We start from the raw sequence: 23,804 nt of genomic DNA, 5'->3' as shown, positions 1-23,804 counted from the left end.
ATAGATAGATAGATAGATAGATAGATAGATTGATTGATTGATTGACGGATAGATAGATAGATAGATAGATAGATAGATACATAGATAGATGGATGGATGGATGGATAGATAGGTAGATAGATAGATTTGTACTGATCTCGTTTTTATAATGTATTTTGTCTGTATTTGCACTTGTTTGTCATTGTTTGTGTGTTTCTTTATTGTGACTGTGTGTGTGTGTGTGTGTGTGTGTGTGTGTGTGTTTCATATATTTACTGTACAGGTAAATGATATACAGTAAGTACAGTGTCTTATTGATCTGCGTAAGTCATCAGCAGGCTGTTTTCTTGTTTCACAGGGCCTTGCCAACATCCTGGACCCAGCCAAACTGGGGCTGAGCGGCGGAGGGTGAGTACAGACACACACAACCCCAAACACACACGGGAAATAAAGAAAGAGAGATGAACACTGCACCATAACTGAAGCGAGTGTGTAGAGTTACACTCTTACAGGTGCTGTATATGTTATATATATATATATGTGTGTCTGTGTGTGTTGGTGGCCTCATATTCTCGAGCCGTAGGGTCTCCTCGTCTCCCATTTATCACTGACACACACACACACACACACACACAGACAGATATTATTTTGCTGATAGACCGCAGGCAGAAGAGCAGAAATGGGTATGGAATGTTATTTGTGGATTTTCCTGGGACCTGATCTAGTGTTAATTGTTTGCAATGGTATGACTCCAGGTTAATGAATGTAGTGTGGATGAATTTAATTTCTGGTAATGAGCTGTCAAAAATAAATAAATAAAGCCGGCACTGTTGGCATTTGTTTTTATTAAAGGCCCCGTTCTCATTAAGTGCTGATGATGTCACTGTCTTCCTAACAAAAACACACGGTTTCTGTGGGTTCTGCGCGAATGAAAAACACCTGTGTTTATAGACACGTGTAGTATGAGAACATCCAGACCTGATCTAAACTTGTGTAGTTTAGTTTATATTTTAGCAATTGTAGTTTTAGCAGTTTAGTGTGTATTTTAGCAATATTGACAGGCAGAGCTATTACAGCTGTGTATACAATACAAGTATACTGCATACTGTGCAGTATGTACTGTATACTGCCTACTATACAAGGTCAAACAGTATGCATTATGCAACGACAAACATTTCAAACAGCAGCATGCTAAATTGTCTTATGACTTCATTGCGTTGCATCCATTTCGACTTTATGTGGAATATAAAGAGTTAGTTTTGTGTTAAATTCTCTTTTGATGGTCCAATTAAATAATAAATCAATAAGGAGATATTAAAAATCTGAACATTATTCATATCAGCATAGGTAGTATTACATTGGAAAATAAATATTTATTTTGTATTTTTTAATACAATTTTGTGTAAAGTTCTCTTAACATTTGGTGGTCCAATCAAATAAAAACTCTATAAGGAGAAATTAAAAATCAAATCATTAATTATATGAGCATATAGGTATCATATTGGAAATTAAATATTTGTTTAATATTTTAATGCAACTTTGTGTACACTTCTTTTAACATCTGGTGGTTCAATCAAATAAAAACTCAGAAGGAGATATTAAAAATAAAAACATTATTTATGTGAGCCTATGTATCGCACTGGAAATTGAATATTTATTTTACATTTTTAATGTAATTTTGTGTAAAATAATAACATTTGTTGGTCCAAAGAAAAGAAAACTCAATTAGGAGACATTAAAAATCAAAGCATTGTTTATGCAAGTATATAGGCAGGATATTAAATATTTCTGCTGCGTTTTTAATCCAATTAAATCCATTAAATGCATTGCATTAAATACAACCTTTTTTAATCTGATCAAATAATTAGTGCACAAGGTAATGTTAAAAATCTACTGCATTTAACTTGAAATGAATAATCAAATTGAACACATTGCATTGTGTACAGTAACTTTATACGGCCCGATTTGACAAATTATTCTTCTATGCATGCAAGCAGTGGGCCTGTGTGAGACAAGAGCAGTTATGATGGACTTCCTATTCCTGCCCATCCCATGTTATTTGCCGGTGCCGTAAATCACCCGACTGCTTTTTAGCCGGGTAATGTTTCATAGCGTACAGCATGATTATGGTATTAATAGACTCTAAATCTGCCTCCATCCCCAGGGTTGGCAGTATACTTTACGGCATTGACAGCATGCCAGATTTACGTCGCAAGAGGACCATGCCTATTGTCCGAGACCTGGTGAGTAATCACACCCGGCACCGTTATGTTTGACTGATGGAGCTTTAGAAGACTGTATTAGCCAATCAGACCCACTGAGCACACGGTCACTAGGCCGAATTTACAATCCAACACTGTCAGCAGAGCACATGCAAGATGGAGGCGCACACGTGTTTATGTTTTGATGCTATTTTGAGGCTTTTACGCTCCACCAGAGTAAAAGTAGGTCACCCGCCTGGTGTTCTCCACAATATCTGCAAATCAGTTCAAATCATCTGTCTTGTCTTTAAATGTGTAGTGCTCATATATTGATAATGAAGTGCTGTTTAATTTATGAGATTCTAGATGGCGAATGATTGATCCACAGCATCTCTGTAGTATGTGTTTCTGTTTATATTTTTGCATTTGTTAAAGGAACAGTTCACCTAAAAATGAAAATGTGCTGTTAATTTACTCACCCTCAGGCCATCCGAGATTTAGGTGACTTTTTTTCTTCAGTAGAACAGTAAAAAAGATTTTTGCTGAAAAAAATTAATACCAGTGGCTCCTGACAATATATTGAGGTCTTATGAAGCGAAACGATCGGTCTGTGCAAGAAACTGAACATTATTTACCACATTATTACCTGTAATCCAGAGCCTCACAGTCTGATTCTTTCAGACAGTTCGCTTCAATGAACTGGTTCAGTTCATTGGTTCATTCATGTAATCACACAATGACGTCACATATATATGGTTAACATGTCTAAAGCAATTAACTAGTCTTCATCAGCACATCTTTTTGCATAAACAATGAAAAAAAAAAAAAAACTGTTTTCTCCCCTTCATTCAAGCTCTCAGTTCACGCATGCTCATATCAGCAGCTCATTGGTCTTTGGTCTGAGTCAAACTGTTTCCTCAGTTCAGTGACTGTTGGAGGAACTGGAGCGCTGAATATGTTGTCAAAAACCAGCATCGTAGGATCATGTATGCCAGTATATTGACTCATTTCGAGTCGGAGTGACTATCAGGCATCTGAAAGTGGGTTTTGATTTTGATTAGATCTGTGCTGTTCGAGCCGCAAACTGATTCAGAAGCTTCAGTCTGGTTTGGTGAACTGATTCATTCAGTTCGCTAAAAATAATCGGTTCAAAAGAATGATCGGTTCGCGAACCGGACACCACTGTTTGCCCGAGGCTCTGGATTACAGGTAATAATGCTGTAAATAATGTTCAGTTTCTTGCACAGACTGATTGTTTCACTTCATAAGACCTCTATATATCGTCAGGAGCCACGGGTATTATATTTTGTGTTGCCTGATATAATTTTTTTGACTCTCAAAGTAACTGTAGCCATTGCATTTTATGAATCACCAAGGACCACAGTTTCAGCTAAAAATCTTGTTTACTGATCTACTAAAGAACAAAAAAAAAGTAATCTACATCTCGGATGGCCTGAGGGTGAGTACATTAACAGCAAATTTTCAATTTTGGATGAACTGTTCCTTTAACATTTCGAAGGATTTCTTTTTTTTTTCTTTTTCTTGTTTGAGCTCTTGCAGTCCGTGTCTTTGTGTCCATTGTTTCTTCTTGATTTTGTTAAAGCGAAAGTTTCTTAACCTATTTTTGCATTGAGTTTTGTGCAACTGTTCAGCTTCTGAAGGACAAATGTTGATGCTGTATCTGTCCATATTTTGCATGAAATTAAAACCCAACCCTGTTTTGGTAAGTACGGGTCATCGTTCAGTTTTCTTTTGGTTTTTTGGCGTGTCCTGTGGTCCATTCCCACTTGGGCCCATATTGACGTATGGGCGATATTTTTCCGTGAGTTGTCAGATTTCTCTCCAAAACGCTTGTTTTCTACTCAATCGATGCATTCGAAACCGAAATGTTGACAACTCCACCCAAAAATATATCTGAGGACTTCATTGACTTCTGATTTAACTGTGTGCCGTTTTAAATCCATGTAAAAGTGACCTGCGCCAATGAGCCTTTTACAGCGTGGATGAAGTCAGTGCTGTACTGGGTCAGATCTGGTCTATCCCATCATGCCTCTGTCCCCTGTTTCTGTCCTCTTGTTGGCTGTGTGATTGCTTCAGGGCAACGACAGTCGGTCACGGGAGGGTGGGGATCGAGGGACCCGCCCAAAACTGCAGCGGGGGCTTTATGTCAAAATTCAGACGAATCCATTGCCTGCAGCAACCCTCAGCAATTCAAGTGCATGTCGAGACTTACATCAACACTTAGCGTTCATGTAGAGGGCAAATCTACCCGATTTTCCTATGCACCCCTGCTTTAAGGGGCCGTTAGCATCCCGCTTGGTCTTTACCACCATTAGGTTCAGGGTCAGATGGTAAAGACGAGTCCAGTATCCCTGTTGAAAAAACCAGCATATGCTGGTTAGGTATGTTTTGACACTGGGATGCTGGTTTAAGCTGGTCCTTTGCTGGTTTAAGCTGGTCCTTTGCTGGTTTATGCTGGTCCTTTTGCTGGTTTATGCTGGTCATGTGCTGGCAAAGGACCAGCCTAAACCAGCAAAAGGACCAGCATAAGCCAGCATCCCAGTGTCAAAACATACCTAACCAGCATATGCTGGTTTTTTCAACAGGGATGGTCCGCTGTCCGTGCCTGCCGATCTAAATATGGCTAATCGTGGCTTTTTGACTTCTGACCGGCTCCCATTTCCCCCTCATTGACTCTTTCTTGCTCTCTTTCTCTGTCCTGAACTCTTTGGATCGTGTTTTTTGAGCTGGCTTTGACACATGCCGTCTGGTCTTGTCTGTTTGTAGCAGTAATGGCAACCCCAGTGTCAAAACATACCTAACCAACATATGATGGTTTTTTCAACAGGGATGGTCCGCTGTCCGTGCCTGCCGATCTAAATATGGCTAATCGTGGCTTTTTGACTTCTGACCGGCTCCCATTTCCCCCTCATTGACTCTTTCTTGCTCTCTTTCTCTGTCCTGAACTCTTTGGATCGTGTTTTTTGAGCTGGCTTTGACACATGCCGTCTGGTCTTGTCTGTTTGTAGCAGTTCTCGCAGGTAGTAGGAATATGTCAGGGTGCCTTTCAGTATCTTAACTAAACAATTGCACAGCAAATGCATGAGTGAACTGTAAATTTCTCCTGCATGTCAGAGGTGAGTTATTTAAGGATTGAGCCTCACCTCTGCAGCTTTCACTCTGCTCTTTAGACCAAAAACTCGATCTGATTTTCTGCATGGCGGCAGGTATGACGTAAAGAGATGTGCTTACTGTGTGTAAACGGCTGCTTGTCTTTGCTAAATGTCTAATTTTGTGTGTTTTTTATGTTTTTCCCTGCATCTGGACACTCTAGGCTTTGGTAAGTCTCTTGCATTTTAATGAATCCAGTGTTTGTCTACTTGGATACCTTCATCTAGTCAGTTGAAGCAGCACAGATGTGTCCTTATCTGCCTATGGTATCCCACAATCCCCTGTGTGGTTCGGTGTTTGGTGGAAAGACTAAAATGACATTATTTTAGCTGCTAAATATGCTTAAAGTTCACTTTAATTTGTTCTAGCTCATTAGACATGATTTTATGGTGCCGTGGAAGCTTGTTTGAAACTGTTTTCATTAGGTGGTTCCTTTTAAAATGCTTTTTTCTGACACTAATAAAAGTGACAACAGAACATTGCTATACATGTACTGTACTGTACATTAATGTACACTGTACTAGTTCAATGTTTGTGTTAAATGGGCAGAAATTTGAAGACAATTCATATTTTCTTCATTTGGATGGACAAATAGCACTGCTATTTTTATATTTTTATATTTTATTTATTTATTATTTATCCTATTTATTTATTTTATATTTAATTATCATATCTGTTTTTATACTATATTTTTATGCATTCATTCATATTTGTTTTTGAGTTTGCAAGGAACATTTTTCAGCATGCAAAAATAATAGAGCTTTCTTTAATGATTTAAAAATGAAGACTTTTTCCATTTCATGTATTTTTGTTTATATTTATTTTGTGTATTTATTTATTTATGTACTTATGTATTCATATTTGTTTTGGAGTTTGCAAGGGACATTTTTCGACATGCAACAATAATAGAGCTTTCTTTATTTGACGTAAAAATGAAGACTGTTTCATAATTTGAGCATGCATAACAGAAAATGTCAGCTCTGTTCCAAATCCTAGTGAGCCGTCTACCTACTAGACAGCGTTTTTAAACATTTTGTGCACACTTGTGGTGTTAAGGCTATTCTTAAATGCATGCATTTTGATCGCATTTTAAGGCGGGATTGCATGTATCCTTAATAGAGAATACAGTCCTATAAATGCATAGCAGCAAGCTCAGAAAAACACGTTCTTTCCTGTTAAAATGGGCTGTTTTTCCTTATATTTGCTTTATGTAGACAGCAGCACTAGTTTTAGGATAGAGCTATCATTTCATTATCAAGTCATTATCAAGTTCATTATCAAGTCTGTCTCCTGAAATATTTAAAATCGCAGTAAACCTAATGAAATGAAAGCATATAGCACGGTGCAGAATTTTCTTCTTTTCTGCAACATTTCCTTCTCTTGAACCTAAAATGAAGAGCTTTCGGAGACTTGCGCACCTCTAGGGTAACAAGTGAATATCTGCTTGAAGGTGAAAGTGGTTTCCCAGCCTGAGTAATCAAGTTTGATCTTGGTGTCTCACGATAACATTCAGCCTAACACAACTGATTTCTACCCTGTAGCGTTTGATGCGTTCCTCAGAGTTGCCTTTCTCATTGTTTCCTTTCTTCATTTCAGACATTGGCTGCTCGAAAGGCAGGCATTGCGTTTGGGCTGGTGAACAGAACGACTCTGAACAACGAGGAGCTGGTGAGTTTTAAACACACACACGCACAGTGCTTTCACCATATAGACTCGTGCATAAATCACTCTGTAAGCAGCCAGTCAGAGTCTAATGAGGAGCGATCATGTGGCACTAATGTAAAGCTCATGCATAAAGTCACAACTGATACAGAAACACACATCAGAGCCAGAGGCAAAAACAAATGAACAAGATAAAAAAAAAGACTATTTATAATCTCTAATCTCAGTCGTTGTCACAAAATAAACCCTGATGCACAGCAGCTACTCACTAAGTATATATTAATTTAATAAGTATTGACTTAATACACTGCTACTTACAAACTACAGTAACTAAATAAATGGACATGAAATCACGCATTTATTTGATCAGAAATACAGTAAAAATATGACATATTATTACAATTTAAAATAGCTGTTTTCTATGTGAATATCTGTTAAAATTTAATTTATTTCTGTGATCAAAGCTGAATTTTCAGCATCATTACTCCAGTCTTCAGTGTCACATGATCCTTCAGAAATCGATTTGCTGCTCAAGAAACATTTATGATTATTATCAATGTTGAAAACAGTTGTGCTGCCCAATATTTTTGTGGAAACTGTGATTTTATATACTTATTTTAGGCTTGTTTAATAAATAGAAAGTTTAAAACGAACAGCATTTATCAGTGTTAAAGAGTCGTGATATCGCTGTTGTATCCGCATTAAGATGTTTTCTGATTATTTGGGTGTCGATCGATAATTCTCGTTTGAATTGTATTCTTTACTTTAATTTGACGGAGGGGCCAAAGTCCTGAGAGAGGAAAGAACGTCTCAATCAATAGAAGAAGAATAACTCTTCATTTTTTCCAGACCTTCTTCCCTCCTATTAATTGATCCGCTGAATGAACGGCCCAGAATGGCACAGTGTGATGTGATGTCCAGTTCTCTGTTGTGACAGAGAGATGCAGGAATATACCTGAGCTGAAGACTAACACAGCCTGGGAATTTTCTGCTTATGTGTTTGGGGAGTTTTAATTATAACATGATGTGCGTTCAGGCACAGAATGGACATGCTGAGTAATTTCCCATTTCTTTCTCTCTTGTTTTTATCTAACAAAAAAAAACAGGATGCCTTTTGTGACAACAAAATTACCTGGATGTGCATTAGGCGTGTAATGTATGATGTATCTGTTTATTTTATAACAGAGCGCAACAGTCAGGCTCCGGATGTAAAAATCCCATTCATTTTCTCCGAATTGATTTTTAACAATAACATATAGACCAGTAAATACAGACATAATATGTGAGCTATGAGGTTGTTAATCAATGGTATATGCTTCTGCATCAGCTTGCATTATTTCAAATTATTATTATATTCATGTTTAACAGCAGAAAGCCTGGTGACAAACTACATTACCCATGATTCTTCAAAGAAATCTCCAAAGAAATCCATGTTGGGTATTGGGAAATGTATTTAGTGTATGTAAGTGGAATATTAATATTGTGATTTTGTTTTGTTTTGTTTTAGTGTGTGTGTGTGTGTGTGTGTGTGTGTTATTTTTTTAAAGCGGATCTGCTCTCTTGACTGCTCAAGACAAATTTCTCCTTATGGAGACAATAAAGAACTGATAAAGACAAAGATAAAGCTATAGATAAAGATTAATCAGACAGTCAAAAGAAGCTAGTCATGCCAAAATATATATATACACATTTTGCCATAAATGTAAAACATATGTCTTTAAAACGATAGTTTTATATTTTCCCATGGTTTTTCAGTTTTTCAGTCATGTAATTTGCAATGCTTCATGTGAGTGTAGTTCTTTCCCTCATTAAAGCCATTAAGTAAATGTTTGTGTTTTTGTCCTATTTTTATTTTATTTATTTATTTATTTTGTTATTATTATTATTATTTGCTTAAAATCAGCGTTTGTAATGTTGTGATTCACCTTGTAACTGTTTTTTTTTTCTTTATGGTAGAAATGTATGGGAAAAATACTTTTAGAAACAAGGGCGCTGAAAAAGTGTACTCTATAACTATTGTCCTGCTGCAGAGCATGATGGGAAATGTAGTTTAGTCACACAAGCCTGTTACCTCATAAAACAGCTGAATAAGTCATATTTAAAAAAAAAAAAAAAAAACTAAATAGGTAGTTCACGCCAAAAAAACAACTCATTTACTCACCTTAATTTCATCCCAAACCTGTCTGACTAACACAAAAGAAGGCATTTTGAAGAACAGTCAGTGTTTTTGCATCCTCACAATGAAAGCAAGTGGGGTCCTGTGCTGTTTTGGACCCCATTGACTTTAACTGTATGGACAAAAATAGGTTTTCAGGTTTAAACAACAAGAGGGTGAGCAAATGATAACAGAATTGTTATGTCTGGGTGAACTTGCCCTTTTAGAGCTGCACAAAATACATTCATAGATATTGTGTGGTTTCTAGGGAAATGCTTGATAGCATAATATCAGACGTCATGGATCTTACAGTGATTTGACTGCACTAACCTGGCATTAAAACTGTGGCTGTGACTAGTTTCAACCTTGATTTTCCAACCCTGCTTTTTGCTGCATCAAGTTTGGAGGAAATCTAGCGATTCCCACTAGTCTTACAGCATTGCGGTAGTGTTTTTCTCATCGCGTTATACAGTGCAGTCATTGCGGCATGGGTTGAAGGCAGCGTTAGCGAGTGATAAATAGACAGGTCAGAGCCAGGCTACAATGGGCCGGTCCATTCGCCCATAATCCAACACTAGTAGTCCTCTGAAGAATAGCAGCAGCACAATCACTCTTTTAGATGCACCTGTTTCCAAACACACCAGCGAGAGAGCGAAAGAAACAAAATCAGGGAGAAAAATCAACAGAGAGTGTTTGGATTCAGTCCGTGACATTATTCAGCGAAACACCTCAGTCAGTTTTCTCCTGAGATCATGTTAGTCAAGGTTTTCTGTGCCAGAAACATTCATTATTTAGTTTTGCATGACCAGCATTATTTATTCTCTTTGACGTTTTTTTGCTGCCGTATCTTTTATGCAAATGGTCTCTTTGCATTTATTGGTCTTTGCATATGAGTAACAGGATATATATATATATATAAACACAAAGTCATAATAAACTCAAATTTTAAACTATTATAGGCTTTCAATATATTGCGAACCATGCAGCTTTACAAGTCAAGAGGTCAATCTGTAGCGTTTAGATTGGCTGAAGTCATAATATGTTTCACTATATAAACATCTACACATGCATTTGCATGTATATGAATGGATGTGAACACAGATTACCACATAGTGGTTTACTAGTTATTCTGCTGCTTTGCAATAATAATATTATCCATCCTAACAAGCTGTTTTTGTGGATTGGTTTTAAAAAATAGTCTTCTGGAGGAAGTTATGAATGCTGAAATTTACAAAATCTTATTTCAAATTTGATTTCTCACCATAATAAAAGCTCCGCTGCTTTCGAGCCGTGTGTCGCGCTCGCTCAGCGACCTCGTTTCGCTTCGATGGCTTTCAGCCTCACCCTGCTTCATTCTACTACGTTAATAAATCATTAGCTCATCCATGAACATGATTTCTGCCCGAGTCCCGTCGGACTGCATCGGCTGTGGGGATGAAGACTACAACTCCCATGATTCCACACTCAGTCACGGCGTCATCAAACTACACCTTTGTTTCTTTGTTTATTTTGAATACGCGCCCTCCAGCGGCGAAAAATTACATATTGTGCCTTTAAGATGCTGTGAGGCGTGTGGGTCAGAGGCTGTGTGTTTTGACAGATGGTTTAATTCCTCCGTCCCTCATTTCTGCTGGAGTTTGTGACACTCCTGACCGCTTTGTTCAGCGTGAGCAATTACTCCATGGATATTCCCTCTCTCTCTGGCTGATAGCCCAGTGTTTAATTTGGAGGATAACTCATCTGGTTGCTCCAGAGTCGCTAGTTTAAATTGGAAAGTCCTCTTCCGTTTTTGCCAGCTGTTAATTCCTCCTCATTTGCATAACGTTACGGGTCGAGCATGTAACGGCCAGCAGCAATCAGACCTCATAAATGCAATATATATATATGAAGTTGGTATGACAAACATAATTAAATTTTTTTGATCACATATCTGAGATAAAGGAATAGTTTGCAGAAATGTAGCATTGCGTCAATGTCTCAGCAATGGATGCTCTGCAGTGAATGGGTGCCGTCAGAATGAGAGTCCAAACAGCTGATAAAAACATCACAATAATCCTCAAGTAATCCACTCCTTCAAAAAGGCCGTCTTGTCTGAATCAGAAGAGAAATGTGAACAGATCAAGCACCGTTTACAAGCCAAAACAGCTTTAAACAAATATATATTTTAGAAACGTTTTGGCTTTGTAAACGGAGCTTGATTTGTGCAGATTTCTCTCCTGTTTTAGACAAGACAAACTTTTGGAAGTTAATCTCAATGATGGATTTTTTTCTTACAAACACGCAATTTTTGGCTTCTCAAGACATTAACTGATGGACTGGAGTGGTGTGGATTACTTGTGGATTATTGTGATGTTTTTATCAGCTGTTTGGACTCTCATTCTGACGGCACCCATTCACTGCAGAGGATTACTACATTTCTCCAAACCTGATGAAGAAACATTCAACACAACTCATGCATTAAACCTTGACTTCATAAGTGGATCTCAGGGAAACGTTAATTGACCAAATGTATGATGTGACCCATTTAAGTGTTTAATATAACTAAGACAACCACCATTAATCATTCGGTACAGTTTCATTTGTGCATTATTAGTTATTTTTTCACTTCGTATTTGATGCTGTTACTGTTTTGTATCAAAATTTCCCCTCAGAGAGTTCGATGAGAGAAGTTTCTCAGTTTGTCTATTTTTAGGTTTACTTAGCTAATTAGCCTGCATTTTCACTCTGCGGTACTTTTAGTTTGCTTTATTTCATTAATAGCCGTTTGGACGCTGAAATCTCGGCAGCTCTTAACGTAATGACTCTGTGGGCGGAGAGCAGAACACGCGTCTCAGCAAAAGTGCATCATGGGAAAGGAAAGTGCCGTACATCACCAGCCCACCTCTACTTCACTCTCGCTCGCTCTTTGTCTTTTCCAGCTGTAAAAGGACAGATTTATGTGCGCATTAATTCTGCTCTTTCATAAGGATACAGAAGATGCCATCAGATTCTCTCCACCACTTTTGCCTGTGAAAGCAAACTATTCACAACGAATACGAATGTCCACTGAGCGAATCCCACGAAACCTGTCAAGAACATGACTTCAGATTCAAAAGAAATTAGGACGGAATAATAAGCTTATTATATATATTTCAGTTTATTTTGGGGGTGAAATGTGGCATACCGTGCATGTTCTTCACAGGTTTGGTTTTGTGAGATTCACCCTGTTAGTCTCAACAAGGACAGATTGAAAACACTGTGTGGGCTTCACATGTGCGCTATAATTAGTGAAATTAATATCAGCATGATATCTTTAAAAACAAATACTATATTATGATTTTTCTGCACACCAGCTGACCGAGGCATCTGTGAATGTTTTGTTATGAGCGGAGATCTTGAACTACAGAGCATGTATATGAATCTGATTTAGAAATATATGTCAGATTAATAATTAAAATAGATATTATGCACTTAAAAATTTTCACAGTATACTCACATTGGTTTTGCTGGAGATAGTGATTGTTTTGAAACTTGATTCACTAAAGTCCCAGTATGGTATTTTTCATGTGTTTCATTATAAATATGTGTTGGTAAATATTGCTATGCATTTTTATACTGATCCATATCAACGAAAATCCTTAAATATTCATATTTAAATCAGTAATTTTATTTTATTTTTTATTTACTTTTTAATTTAGCTAAAAAGGTGTGTAACATTATATATAATAGTGTTTATATAATAATATATTTTAAATTGTTTTTTTACTTTGTGCACACATAAACAATCCACTTAGATAAAACCATAAAATATGATTATTAAGTAAAATAGATGTTAACTCAAATAAAATGTAAAAAAGTAAACTTATTTTATCTCAGCTATCTGCCAAAACAACAATTCTTATTTTCATTTAGTTTAACTTGATGTACTAAAATGAATAAAAGCTATGTAGACATAAAAAAACAATAGATAATAAAAGTTACAAAAACACAGCAAAAATACTAAAACTAATTAAAATGAAAATGGAAAATACAAAAATACTAATTAAAATATATTTAAAAAATACCATAATAGCATCTCAATGATATTAAATAACAATGCCTCTTATTTATAAAAAAGGAACTTTAAACCATTTCAGAGCAAATACAAAAATATTTAGAAAAATAAGTAACGAGTCTCCAAAATATCAAAATATCTTTTTTTTTTTTTACATACTTGATGCACATCTTTCTCAAAGTTGCAGTGTTTTTCTTGGTAGCTACTCTAAGGAGCACAAGTTATCCTGGAAACAGCAATAAAATAAATGTATGTTTTTTAAACCACGTTTATTCACAGCAGTAGTGTGCATATCGAGTGCTGTGATCACTACGAACGCTCATTTTTCTTCTAAGACCTTCATTGATTTGAGAAAAACATTGATTGTGCATCTTTCTGCCCTCTTGATGTAAATTCTCTCTTTTCACAGAAACTGCACGTGCTCAGAAAGACCCTGCAAGCGTTGATCTATCCCATCTCCTCCACCACGCCCCATAATTTTGAGGTTTGGACGGCCACGGCACCCACCTACTGTCACGAGTGTGAGGGTCTGCTGTGGGGCATCGCCCGGCAGGGCATGCGCTGCACCGAATGCGGGGTCAAATGCCACGAGAAATGCCAGGACCTCCTGAACGCAGACTGTCTGCAACGTGAGTCAGTCATTCAGATTTCAGCCCTCTTTACCTGATCTCAGTGCTCCAAATGATCATATAAGCAAGAGAGGAGAAGCTCAAATCCATCTTTAGAGAATGCAGTTGGACTTTTATTCACCATTAAAACTTCTCAGTCAAGCATCATTATTACTTCTGCATTAAAATGGGTGTAAAAGTCTTTGAGATATAGATGCTAAGAGCCAGTCCACCAAGATTTCAGGTTTTTTAAACTTAATTAAATTATTTATTTATTCATTTTCTGCTATCAAAATGACTGATTTTGTGGGTGTAATTTTACAGAATTTTGTGTAAGATATGTGATGCTATTTTAACAATTAGGATACCACATTTACCATATCATGTACAATATGATTCTAGATGTACAAAATTCATACATGAAACAGAAAAAAAAATGCAGAAAGCTTGTTTATCTCATCAAATTCTGAAACAATATATTAAAAAAATTACAAACAATAGGATAAAGGTACAAATTAAATAAAGAGAAATAATAAAAGGCAGGTTTTAGTTTTTAGATGGAAGGTTGTTTCCGCCACCAAATAGAAAAATTATTGGTAATTGCAACTTTTATCTCACAATTCTGACTTTTTTGCAATTCCGAGTTCATTTGTCAATTCCGAGGATTTTTTTGCGCACAATTCTGACTTTTTCCCCAGAATTGCAAGGAAAAAAGTACAAATTGTGAGATAAAAAGTCGCTTTTTTACTCAGAGAAATTTTACGACATAAACACAGAATTGCTAGATATAAATGCAGAATTGTGCGATAAAAACTACCAATTCTGAGAAACAAATGTCAGAATTTTGAGAAAAAAGGCGCAATTACATTTTTTTTATTCCATTGAAAATTGCAAATAATTCAGAGAAAAAAGTCAGAATTGCGAGAAAGTTAGAATTCTGAGTTTATTTCTAGCAATACTGAGATATAAATTATGACGGTTACGTGAAAAAGTCCAAATTGTGAGATAAAAAGTTCCCTTTTTCATTTTTTTTATTCTGTGGCAGAAACACACAAAATACTACAGAAATTAAATAATCAAATGTAAAATAAATCACTTCTGTGCATGACTTAAATATACTGATCCTTATTAAAGCTACTAAAGTTATTCAGTCAAGAGCAAGGAGTGATTTTCTCTTGTCTTTTGCTGTTTGATTAACATTAAGGACACAGATTAGACATCATACTAACATGTCGATATCTCAGTAGCACTGCGCTTTTTTATTTTGCAGTTAATGGTGAATTATGCATCAATTGTGCAAAAAAAAAAGTGATTTTGTGTCGTGTTCCACAATCACTGAATCGTGAAAAGCTGCAGAAACTGAAAAACACTCCTCAGCTACACTTTAGCATTGTAACAGTGAGTTTTGCTTGGGCGAACTCTCATTTTTCTTCAGAAAATGTAAGTCTGCTTTATCACGTTGCAAGCCCATAAGCAGTGCTCATCATTTTGAAATGCCTTTGTCTGTCTGTCACATCGCATGGCAGCTCTCGGCTCTGACGGCTTGCTTTCGGCAGCTGTTTGTTTTATTGTTTCTCTGGTTTGCCATTAAAACAGTTCGGCACTAAGAGAATAACCATTTTCTCTATGGTAAGACTCCAGTGCGCAGCGCAGTGCTCTCAGACGTGCGCTAAAGTCGGACTGTGGCTGAGATATATGTGATGGAGTTCCCTAGTAAACCTCACAGACGTGGCCGTCTGCCAAAGACACAAATGGGCCTGTACAGAGAGAGATTTATTAAATGAGCCATCATATTTAGAGTGTGTGTGTGTGTGTTTAAATGTGCATTTGGTTTGGCTTGTATGGTTTGTGAAAGAAAAAACCTCCGTCGTTTTCAGGTCACATTTGGAGCGAGACACCTGTAAACAGTCACGCTGTTTTATTCCTATATCCAGCGCCTCTTGGACACTGTTATAATTCACTTGGTTTTGCCATTAAAACAGTTCGGCACTAAGAGAATAACCATTTTCTCTATGGTAAGACTCCAGTGCGCAGCGCAGTGCTCTCAGACGTGCGCTAAAGTCGGACTGTGGCTGAGATATATGTGATGGAGTTCCCTAGTAAACCTCACAGACGTGGCCGTCTGCCAAAGACACAAATGGGCCTGTACAGAGAGAGATTTATTAAATGAGCCATCATATTTAGAGTGTGTGTGTGTTTAAATGTGCATTTGGTTTGGCTTGTATGGTTTGTGAAAGAAAAAACCTCTGTCGTTTTCAGGTCACATTTGGAGCGAGACACCTGTAAACAGTCACGCTGTTTTATTCCTATATCCAGCGCCTCTTGAACACTGTTATAAAGCTTTCACTTGGTGTTTATGATGCTTCTCTGAATGAATTATTCAATTTAATAGGGTGCCGAGGGATACAGTGAGTCATCTGTACTCCACTAAGTCATCTAGAGATCTGCAATACTACATATACTTCAAAATCAACTGGACTAAATGGCTACTAGCTCTTAAAGGGACTATATATATGTAGAATTTAGAAACCTGTGTTATTAGCGACACCGGTGGCCGTTGAGTAAACTGCAGTCAGTATGGTTAAGTTATTTTTTGCTCTTCACTTAAAAGTAATATTTGAGACTAAAGACAAACTTTAGGTTGGCTTGAGAAGGTCTGGCCTGAAAGTTTGAAGCTGTTGTCAAAGCTTGAAAGTTTAGAAAGATAGATTAGATAGATGTTGATAATCATGCCGCTACTGTAGCATGATGTAGCACATTGCTAGTATATTTTTAACATGTTAGCACGATTAACATGTTTCTAGCATGTTTCTAACATGTTTGCCATGTTGCTAGCACATTGCAAACATATTTTAGCATGTTGTTAACATGATTTAACATGTTTTAACACGATTAGTATGTTTTAGCATGATTACCATGTTCCTAGCATGTTTCAGCATGATTAGCATGTTGTTATCATGTTGCTAACATGTTTTTAGAATGATTAGCAGGTTGGTAACATGATAAGCATGTTGCTAGCATGATTGCCATGTATGTTTTTAGCATGATTAACATGTTGCTAGCATGGTTATCATGTTAACATGTTGTTAGCATGATTGACACGTTGCTATCATGTTTCTAACATGTTTACCATGTTGCTAGCACATTGCAAACATATTTTAGCATGTTGTTAACACGATTTAACATTTTTTTTTAGCATGATTAGCATGTTTTAGGATGATTAGTATGTTTCCTAGCATGTTTTAGCACGGTTAGCATGTTGCTAGCATGTTGCTAGCATGTTTTTAGAATGATTAGCATGTTGGTAGCATGTTGGTAACGTGAATTGCTAGCATGATTGCCATGTATGTTTTAGCATGATTAGCATGTTGCTAGCATGTTAACATGTTGTTAGCATGATTGACACATTGCTAGCATGGTTTAGCACATTACTAGTATGTTTTAACATGATTAGCATGTTGTTAACACGTTGTTAGTACGATTAGCATGTTTCTAGCATGATTACCAAGTTGCTAGCACATTGCTAACATATTTTAGCATTTTGTTAACATGTTTTTACCATGATTCACATGTTTGCTAGCACATTGCTAACATATTGTAGCATGTTAACATGATTTAACATGTTTTAGCATGATTAGCATGTTGTAGAATGATTAACATGTTGCTAACATGATTAGGCTGTTGATTTAACATGTTTTAGCATGATTCCCATGTTGCTAGCACATTGTTAACATATTGTAGCATGTTAACATGATTTAACATGATTAGCATGTTGTTAGCACATTGCTAACATGTTGTAGCATGTTTTTAACATGTTTTAGCATGATTAGCATGTTGTAGAACGATTAACATGTTGCTAACATGATTAGCTTGTTGTTGGCATGTTTTCTGACAAAAATGTAGGTGCTTAGAGGTACGTTTATGTACACGGAAATAATTAGAATCCAGCAGGATGCGTTTTTCTATAACTTGCATACTATTTAGGGCGGACAGTGTGCAAATTGTAATGGCAGCTCATATCAGCAGTGATCATGTAAGAACACATGTACTGTAAATCACTCTGCAGGTGCTGTGGAGAAGAGCTCAAAACACGGAGCCGAAGACAAAACCCAAAACATCATCATGGCTATGAAGGAGCGGATGAAGATCAGGGAGAAGAACCGGCCCGAGGTGTTCGAGGTGATCCAGGAGATGTTTCAGCTCTCGAAGGAAGATTGCAACACTCACCTGAAGACGGCCAAACAGGCTGTGCTGGAGGGAACGTCCAAGTGGTCTGCTAAAATCACCATCACAGGTGAGCAATGAGCGAATCTCACATCCCCTAACAAGAACATGAACACATTTCACACAAAAACCAAAATGAGAAATAGCTTATTGATAATGTCACAATGCAAATGTTAATGTAGGCTTATATGAAACTAGACTTATTTATATTTCTGAAACATTTTATATAAAATTATTATTGCTATAGAATTATATGAACTATACATAATTATCAGTTATAAATTATACAATTTTTATTGTGGTAAAATTACTATATGATATAATGATATTTATATAATTATATTTATATAATTTATATAAAACATGTAAAATAAAAAAAAGAAATATTTAATTTTTAGGTTGGTGTTAAATATGGTTATATTATGTAGTTGGTGTTTCACATTGTAAAATGAGAAAAAAACGTGAAATATATCGTCTGAGCATGTTCGTGAAGTTTCATTTTATATTAAAGTATTATTTTATTATATTTTTTCTTCAGAATATTATATTTATTATTTTTTATTTTAATAATTTATTATTTGTTATGATTATTATAATACTATATTATATTAATGTAACAAATTTTATATAAAATATTTTACAGTATTTATTTATTAGTTGTTGGTGTTATATCTAAGTTTCCTGATATTCACTCTTGCGTCTGTCTGTGCGTCTCTATGTCTGCGACTGGAAGAGACCCTACAGCGAGGAAATGCTGCTCAGTTTAATTTGGGAAATGTGCCGAGAGTTTTGCATGCTTTCTGACAGCTCAAACCGAGTCATAAAGAACCGTTTCTGTCCATCTCCTCGCATTGCTTTGTTTCAGTCATATTTGATCTTCCAGGTAAAGTTTGCTCTGTGTGTCCGTATCAGTGATGCTCCTTCACCTGACTTTGAGGGTCAACAGAGACTGTGAATTATTGCCAAGCTTGCAACGCTGCCAGAGTGTCAATAGAACACAGAGAGAAAAAAACAGCTCTCTGCTTTAATTTATCCTGGCGTACGATCGAATCTCCCGCTTTGGAAAGTATTCATACAATGATTTATTTATCAAGGGCTTCATAAACACTGGCCTCTGTGAATTCTGATTTAGTTTGACTGACGCATTAACCAGGTGACCGTACACTGCAAAACATTTTCTTCTATTTCTGTCTTGTTTTGCAATAAAATGTCTACATTCACATGGACTAACATCCATAAAAAAATTCCTTGAGATGTAAAAATGCTTGTTTCAGAGAATCTACTTGAATTAACTTTATTTGATCAAATTTACAAAACGAAACTTCTTTTCTTGAAATACCGGTAAATGTATTTTTATTACTCGTTGGCAAATTGTTTTTTTTTTGTTTCTTTTTTTAAGCATAAATCAAACAACATTTTCTGTGGTGTATTAAGCCCGTTTTCACCACGGAATTTAAAAATATCGGTAATTGCGACTTTTAATCTCACAATTCAGACTTTTTTTTTGTAATTGGAAGTTCATATCTTGCCATTCTCACTTTATATCTTTAAAAAAGTCAGAACTGCAAGATATAAACTCAGACTTTTTTCGTCGTAATTCTGAGTTTTTATCTTGAAATTTTTACCGTTTTTCTCTGAATTCTGTGTTTATGTCTTGTTTTTTTGTTTTTTCACGCAATAAAAAATAAAGGTAATTGCAACTTTTTTTCCTCATAATTATGTTTTTATTTTCCTCACAACCCTGAGTTTATATCTTGCAATTCAGACATTTTCCTCAGAATTGTGAGATAAAAAAATTTTTATTCCAAATTTTTTATTTGCCAAAGGGATAAGAACAATAAAATTAACATTTTAATTTCTCAAGTACATTTATAATTTTTTAAGGATGTTTGGATTTTTTTTTTTTTAAGAAACACAAACATACCCAATAGGAGATAAAATTTTATTTTTTTATTTTTTTTGCAGTACAGACATAGATTGTTGTGCCATGAGCCAAAAAACAATCTGAGCGTTACTGTGAGACATACTGATGTGACACGAATGTGTGAACACAGCTCTGGAAACACACACAAACACTCAGAGAGCCGTCCTTCTTTCATTCCAGCTAAACTATCCCGACTATATTACCCTCTTCAACTGGCCCGGTGACATTGCACCAATCTCTGTCTGTCTCCAAGCCCATGGATATATGTTCCCTGAATAATTTAGCACCCTGCTTGTTCATAATTAATGAGACGAGAGCTTCCTGTGAACTACTATTGGCTCTGTGACGAATGGCATCCCCATTGACTGAGTTCAGTGCCACTCAGGCTACACACTGCTTTTATGTTGTATTGTTGCACATTCGACTGTTTTGAATTGACTCTTTAGTTATTAATGGTGCTGTACATACACACACATACACACCGGACATGACTGAAGTTCAAAGATGTATTGTGATCCTACATTTAAAAAAAAATGCTGTAGAAACTGTTTTCACTTAGAAATTGATAGCACGTTTCACAAATAAATAAAAATAAATGGCAAGTAACACATTGAATTAAACGTGAATTTTTGCAGTAGGTAAATTGAAATAGTATTTTCTTATGAAACATCCTCCACTAATCTTTGTTTTATTTACAACATTGAAAAATATATATTTTTTAGATTGTATAAAGCCCCTGAGCCAGTGTTAAGTAAGATTTTAGTAATATTTTGAATTAGTTTTTACCTTATATTTTTGGTTTTCTTTTTTTTATATATGTCTGTAAATAACACATTTTTATTTTAGTTTGTTCCATTTTAGTACTTCAGTTTTAGCTATTTTAGTAGTTAAATTAATTGAAAATTAGAAATGTTTCCTTGGCAACTAGCTGAAATAATATAAATAAAAGTCATTATTTTCAGTTAATGTTTATTTTATTTAATGTAATAAAAATATATATTTAATTAAGTTTTTAGTTTTAATTAACTACTATAACCTTGCTCTGGGCACCAACATTTTCACATAATAAATTCAAACAATGTTTGAATTTTTACCTTTAAATATCACAATTTTGCAGATTTGCAAAACTAAACACACTGTGATGAACACACGGTGTTTTTTTTTTTTTAATGCAATTCATGCATTTCTCTCAGCATCAGTATAATGCACTCAGAAGCCTCAGTTAGTGCAGGTAGTTTCTCTTTTCTTCAGTCATTGTTGTCTCCCATGCAAATGCTGTTTTGCTTGTTTCATGAATGCCCAATTCACAAAACGTTGTCTTTTTTCTGTCTTTCTTCTCTAGTTGTATGTGCTCAAGGTTTGCAAGCCAAAGACAAGACGGGCTCCAGCGACCCCTACGTCACTGTACAAGTGGGAAAGACCAAACGAAGGACCAAAACCGTTTTTGGCAATCTCAACCCAGTCTGGGAGGAGAAGTTCTTCTTGTGAGTCTCACAGAAAGCAGATGTGTTTTCTGTTTATTTACCTTCTATGTTGCAACGTGCATCTAACATTGTGCTGATGGTAAGGGATCCAGGTTGGTCTGGATCAGTGGTTCTCAACTGGTTTTGCTTTAGGAACCAGATTTTACACTGGGAATCTAGTGCAGTGCAATCAGCACAGTACTGATTTTAAGTAAAATTAACCTTGAAATCATTATCATTTTATATTAATATAAAACGATAATAAAATGATTTTAAAATAAATAAATTAATTAATTAAAAAAAAAAATTAAATTAAAAAAATAAATACATTGTAAAAAATAAAAAAATAAATATATATAATTTTTTTTATTTTAATGTTGGCTAATTAGACTCTCTTCTGGCAAGTGACAGATGAATTTGCACGGAATTTAGATGCAAAGTCTTTGACGTCAACAACAAAAGATTTGGGATTTTTTTCTCCTCCCTTTCAAAACTTGAAGCTTATTTATTTGGCTATTCTAATTATGCATGTTTATATGGCCTGTTGCATTTTTATATTGACATTCAGCATTGTGTTTTCCCTTGTTTCCCACGACCCATCAGAACAGACCCGAGGCTCATTTTTAGGGCGTGACCCACCAGATCCACTGCTCTAGAATATCACGCTCTCTGCATGAGCGCAGATTGAGGATGAAAACGTTTTTATGAGATTATTGGAAACTCTTATGCAGTGAAGCTTTTTAAAATTAAGTTGAACTCAAAGGGCAGAGACGCAGTTTCCATTTCACAACATTTCTGCCACTCAGTCACAAACAAATTTTCAAATGGCATATGAATTATTCAAAGTAGCCTTTCATTAATTTAACATTTTCTGTAGAGCCCTTCCATTACGAGTATGAATATTTTTTTGGTTGATAGTCAAAGGAGCTTTTTGGTCTATTTGAAAAAGCTCTTCGGGTCATAAATGAGGAGTAATGGAAATCATTTGTATTCCCGTTGGCTTTGTCATGCTCTCATGGGACTGTTTCTTTTCATATTTCTGATAGTATATCCTTGAGGCTTCTGCAGTCATGGGTGTTGCGTTATAGTGAGGCTGGACTCACTGTCCTGTTCTATTCATAATCCTTTGTTAGGATTTGATGTTTCTGATGATGCACAAAACCATTAAATCAGAAGCCTGAGATCTACAGCACTCCTGACTGTGGGAATGTTGTACAATCCAGACAGAACTTTATTTCTTGTGTGGTTTGGCTGAACTGGAGGAACGACAGGAGGTTGTTCCTGATTGTTAGTTGCTCTTTTCATTAAGTTTTTGCTGAGGCCATTATGAGATCCATACTCTCAAATTTATCCATCCATGGATGGTTGGATGGGTATATGGATTGATGGATGGATATATGGATAGATGGATGGATGAATGGATAGTTGGATGGATGGATAGATGAATGGATTAATATATGGATGGATGGATGGATAAATGGATAATTGGACGGATAGATAGATGGATAGTTGGATGTATGAAAAGATGGATTGGTGGATATATGGATGGATGGACAGAAGGATGGATATATGGATTGATGGATAGATATATGGATGGAGCGATGAAAGGATGGATGGATGTGTCGGTGGATGGATGGGTAATGATGTGTGGATGGGTAATTGATGGATTGATGGAAAGATACAGTATATGGATGGGATGGAGGGATGAAAGGATGGATGGATATATGGATGGATGGATGGGTGGGTGAATGATGGATTGATGGATAGATATATGGATGGAGGGATGAAATGATGGATGGATGTGTGGGGGGATGGATGGGTAATTGATGGATTGATGGAAAGATACAGTATATGGATGGGATGGAGGGATGAAAGGATGGATGGATGTGTGGGGGGATGGATGGGTAATTGATGGATTGATGGAAAGATACAGTATATGGATGGGATGGAGGGATGAAAGGATGGATGGATGTGTGGGGGGATGGATGGGTAATTGATGGATTGATGGAAAGATACAGTATATGGATGGGATGGAGGGATGAAAGGATGGATGGATGTGTGGGGGGATGGATGGGTAATTGATGGATTGATGGAAAGATACAGTATATGGATGGGATGGAGGGATGAAAGGATGGATGGACAGATGGGTGGATGGATGGATGGATGAATGGATAGATGAATTGGTAGTTGGATGGATGGATAGTTGGGTGGGTGGATAGATGAATAGATGGATGGAGAGGTGGGTGAATGATGGATTGATGGATATATGGATGGATGGAGGGATGAAAGGATGGATGGACAGATGGGTGGATGGATGAATGGATAGATGAATGGGTACCTGGATGGATGGATAGTTGGATGGAGAGATGGGTGAATGATGGATT

At 36.2% G+C, this 23,804-nt stretch overlaps 1 protein-coding gene across 1 annotated transcript in view; it reads left to right on the top strand.

Annotated features, from left to right (window-relative positions):
- Positions 1-21,445, top strand: part of LOC107712779 (protein unc-13 homolog C-like) — a 39,111-nt gene extending 17,666 nt beyond the window's left edge. Inside the window, exons 5-10 of the mRNA XM_016518119.1 lie at positions 2,144-2,222; positions 5,515-5,520; positions 6,948-7,019; positions 13,611-13,830; positions 17,876-18,103; positions 21,300-21,445. Of these exons, the coding sequence (XP_016373605.1) occupies positions 2,144-2,222; positions 5,515-5,520; positions 6,948-7,019; positions 13,611-13,830; positions 17,876-18,103; positions 21,300-21,445 (751 nt within the window). The remainder of the gene's footprint in view (positions 1-2,143; positions 2,223-5,514; positions 5,521-6,947; positions 7,020-13,610; positions 13,831-17,875; positions 18,104-21,299) is intronic.
- The last annotated feature ends 2,359 nt before the right edge of the window (positions 21,446-23,804 follow it).

Source organism: Sinocyclocheilus rhinocerous, unplaced genomic scaffold (assembly GCF_001515625.1).
Source record: "Sinocyclocheilus rhinocerous isolate Xijiao unplaced genomic scaffold, SAMN03320098_v1.1 scaffold1093, whole genome shotgun sequence".
NCBI classification, from domain to species: domain Eukaryota; kingdom Metazoa; phylum Chordata; class Actinopteri; order Cypriniformes; family Cyprinidae; genus Sinocyclocheilus; species Sinocyclocheilus rhinocerous.
Note: the sequence above shows the minus strand (reverse complement) of the source record. Positions and strands in the feature narration are given on the sequence as shown.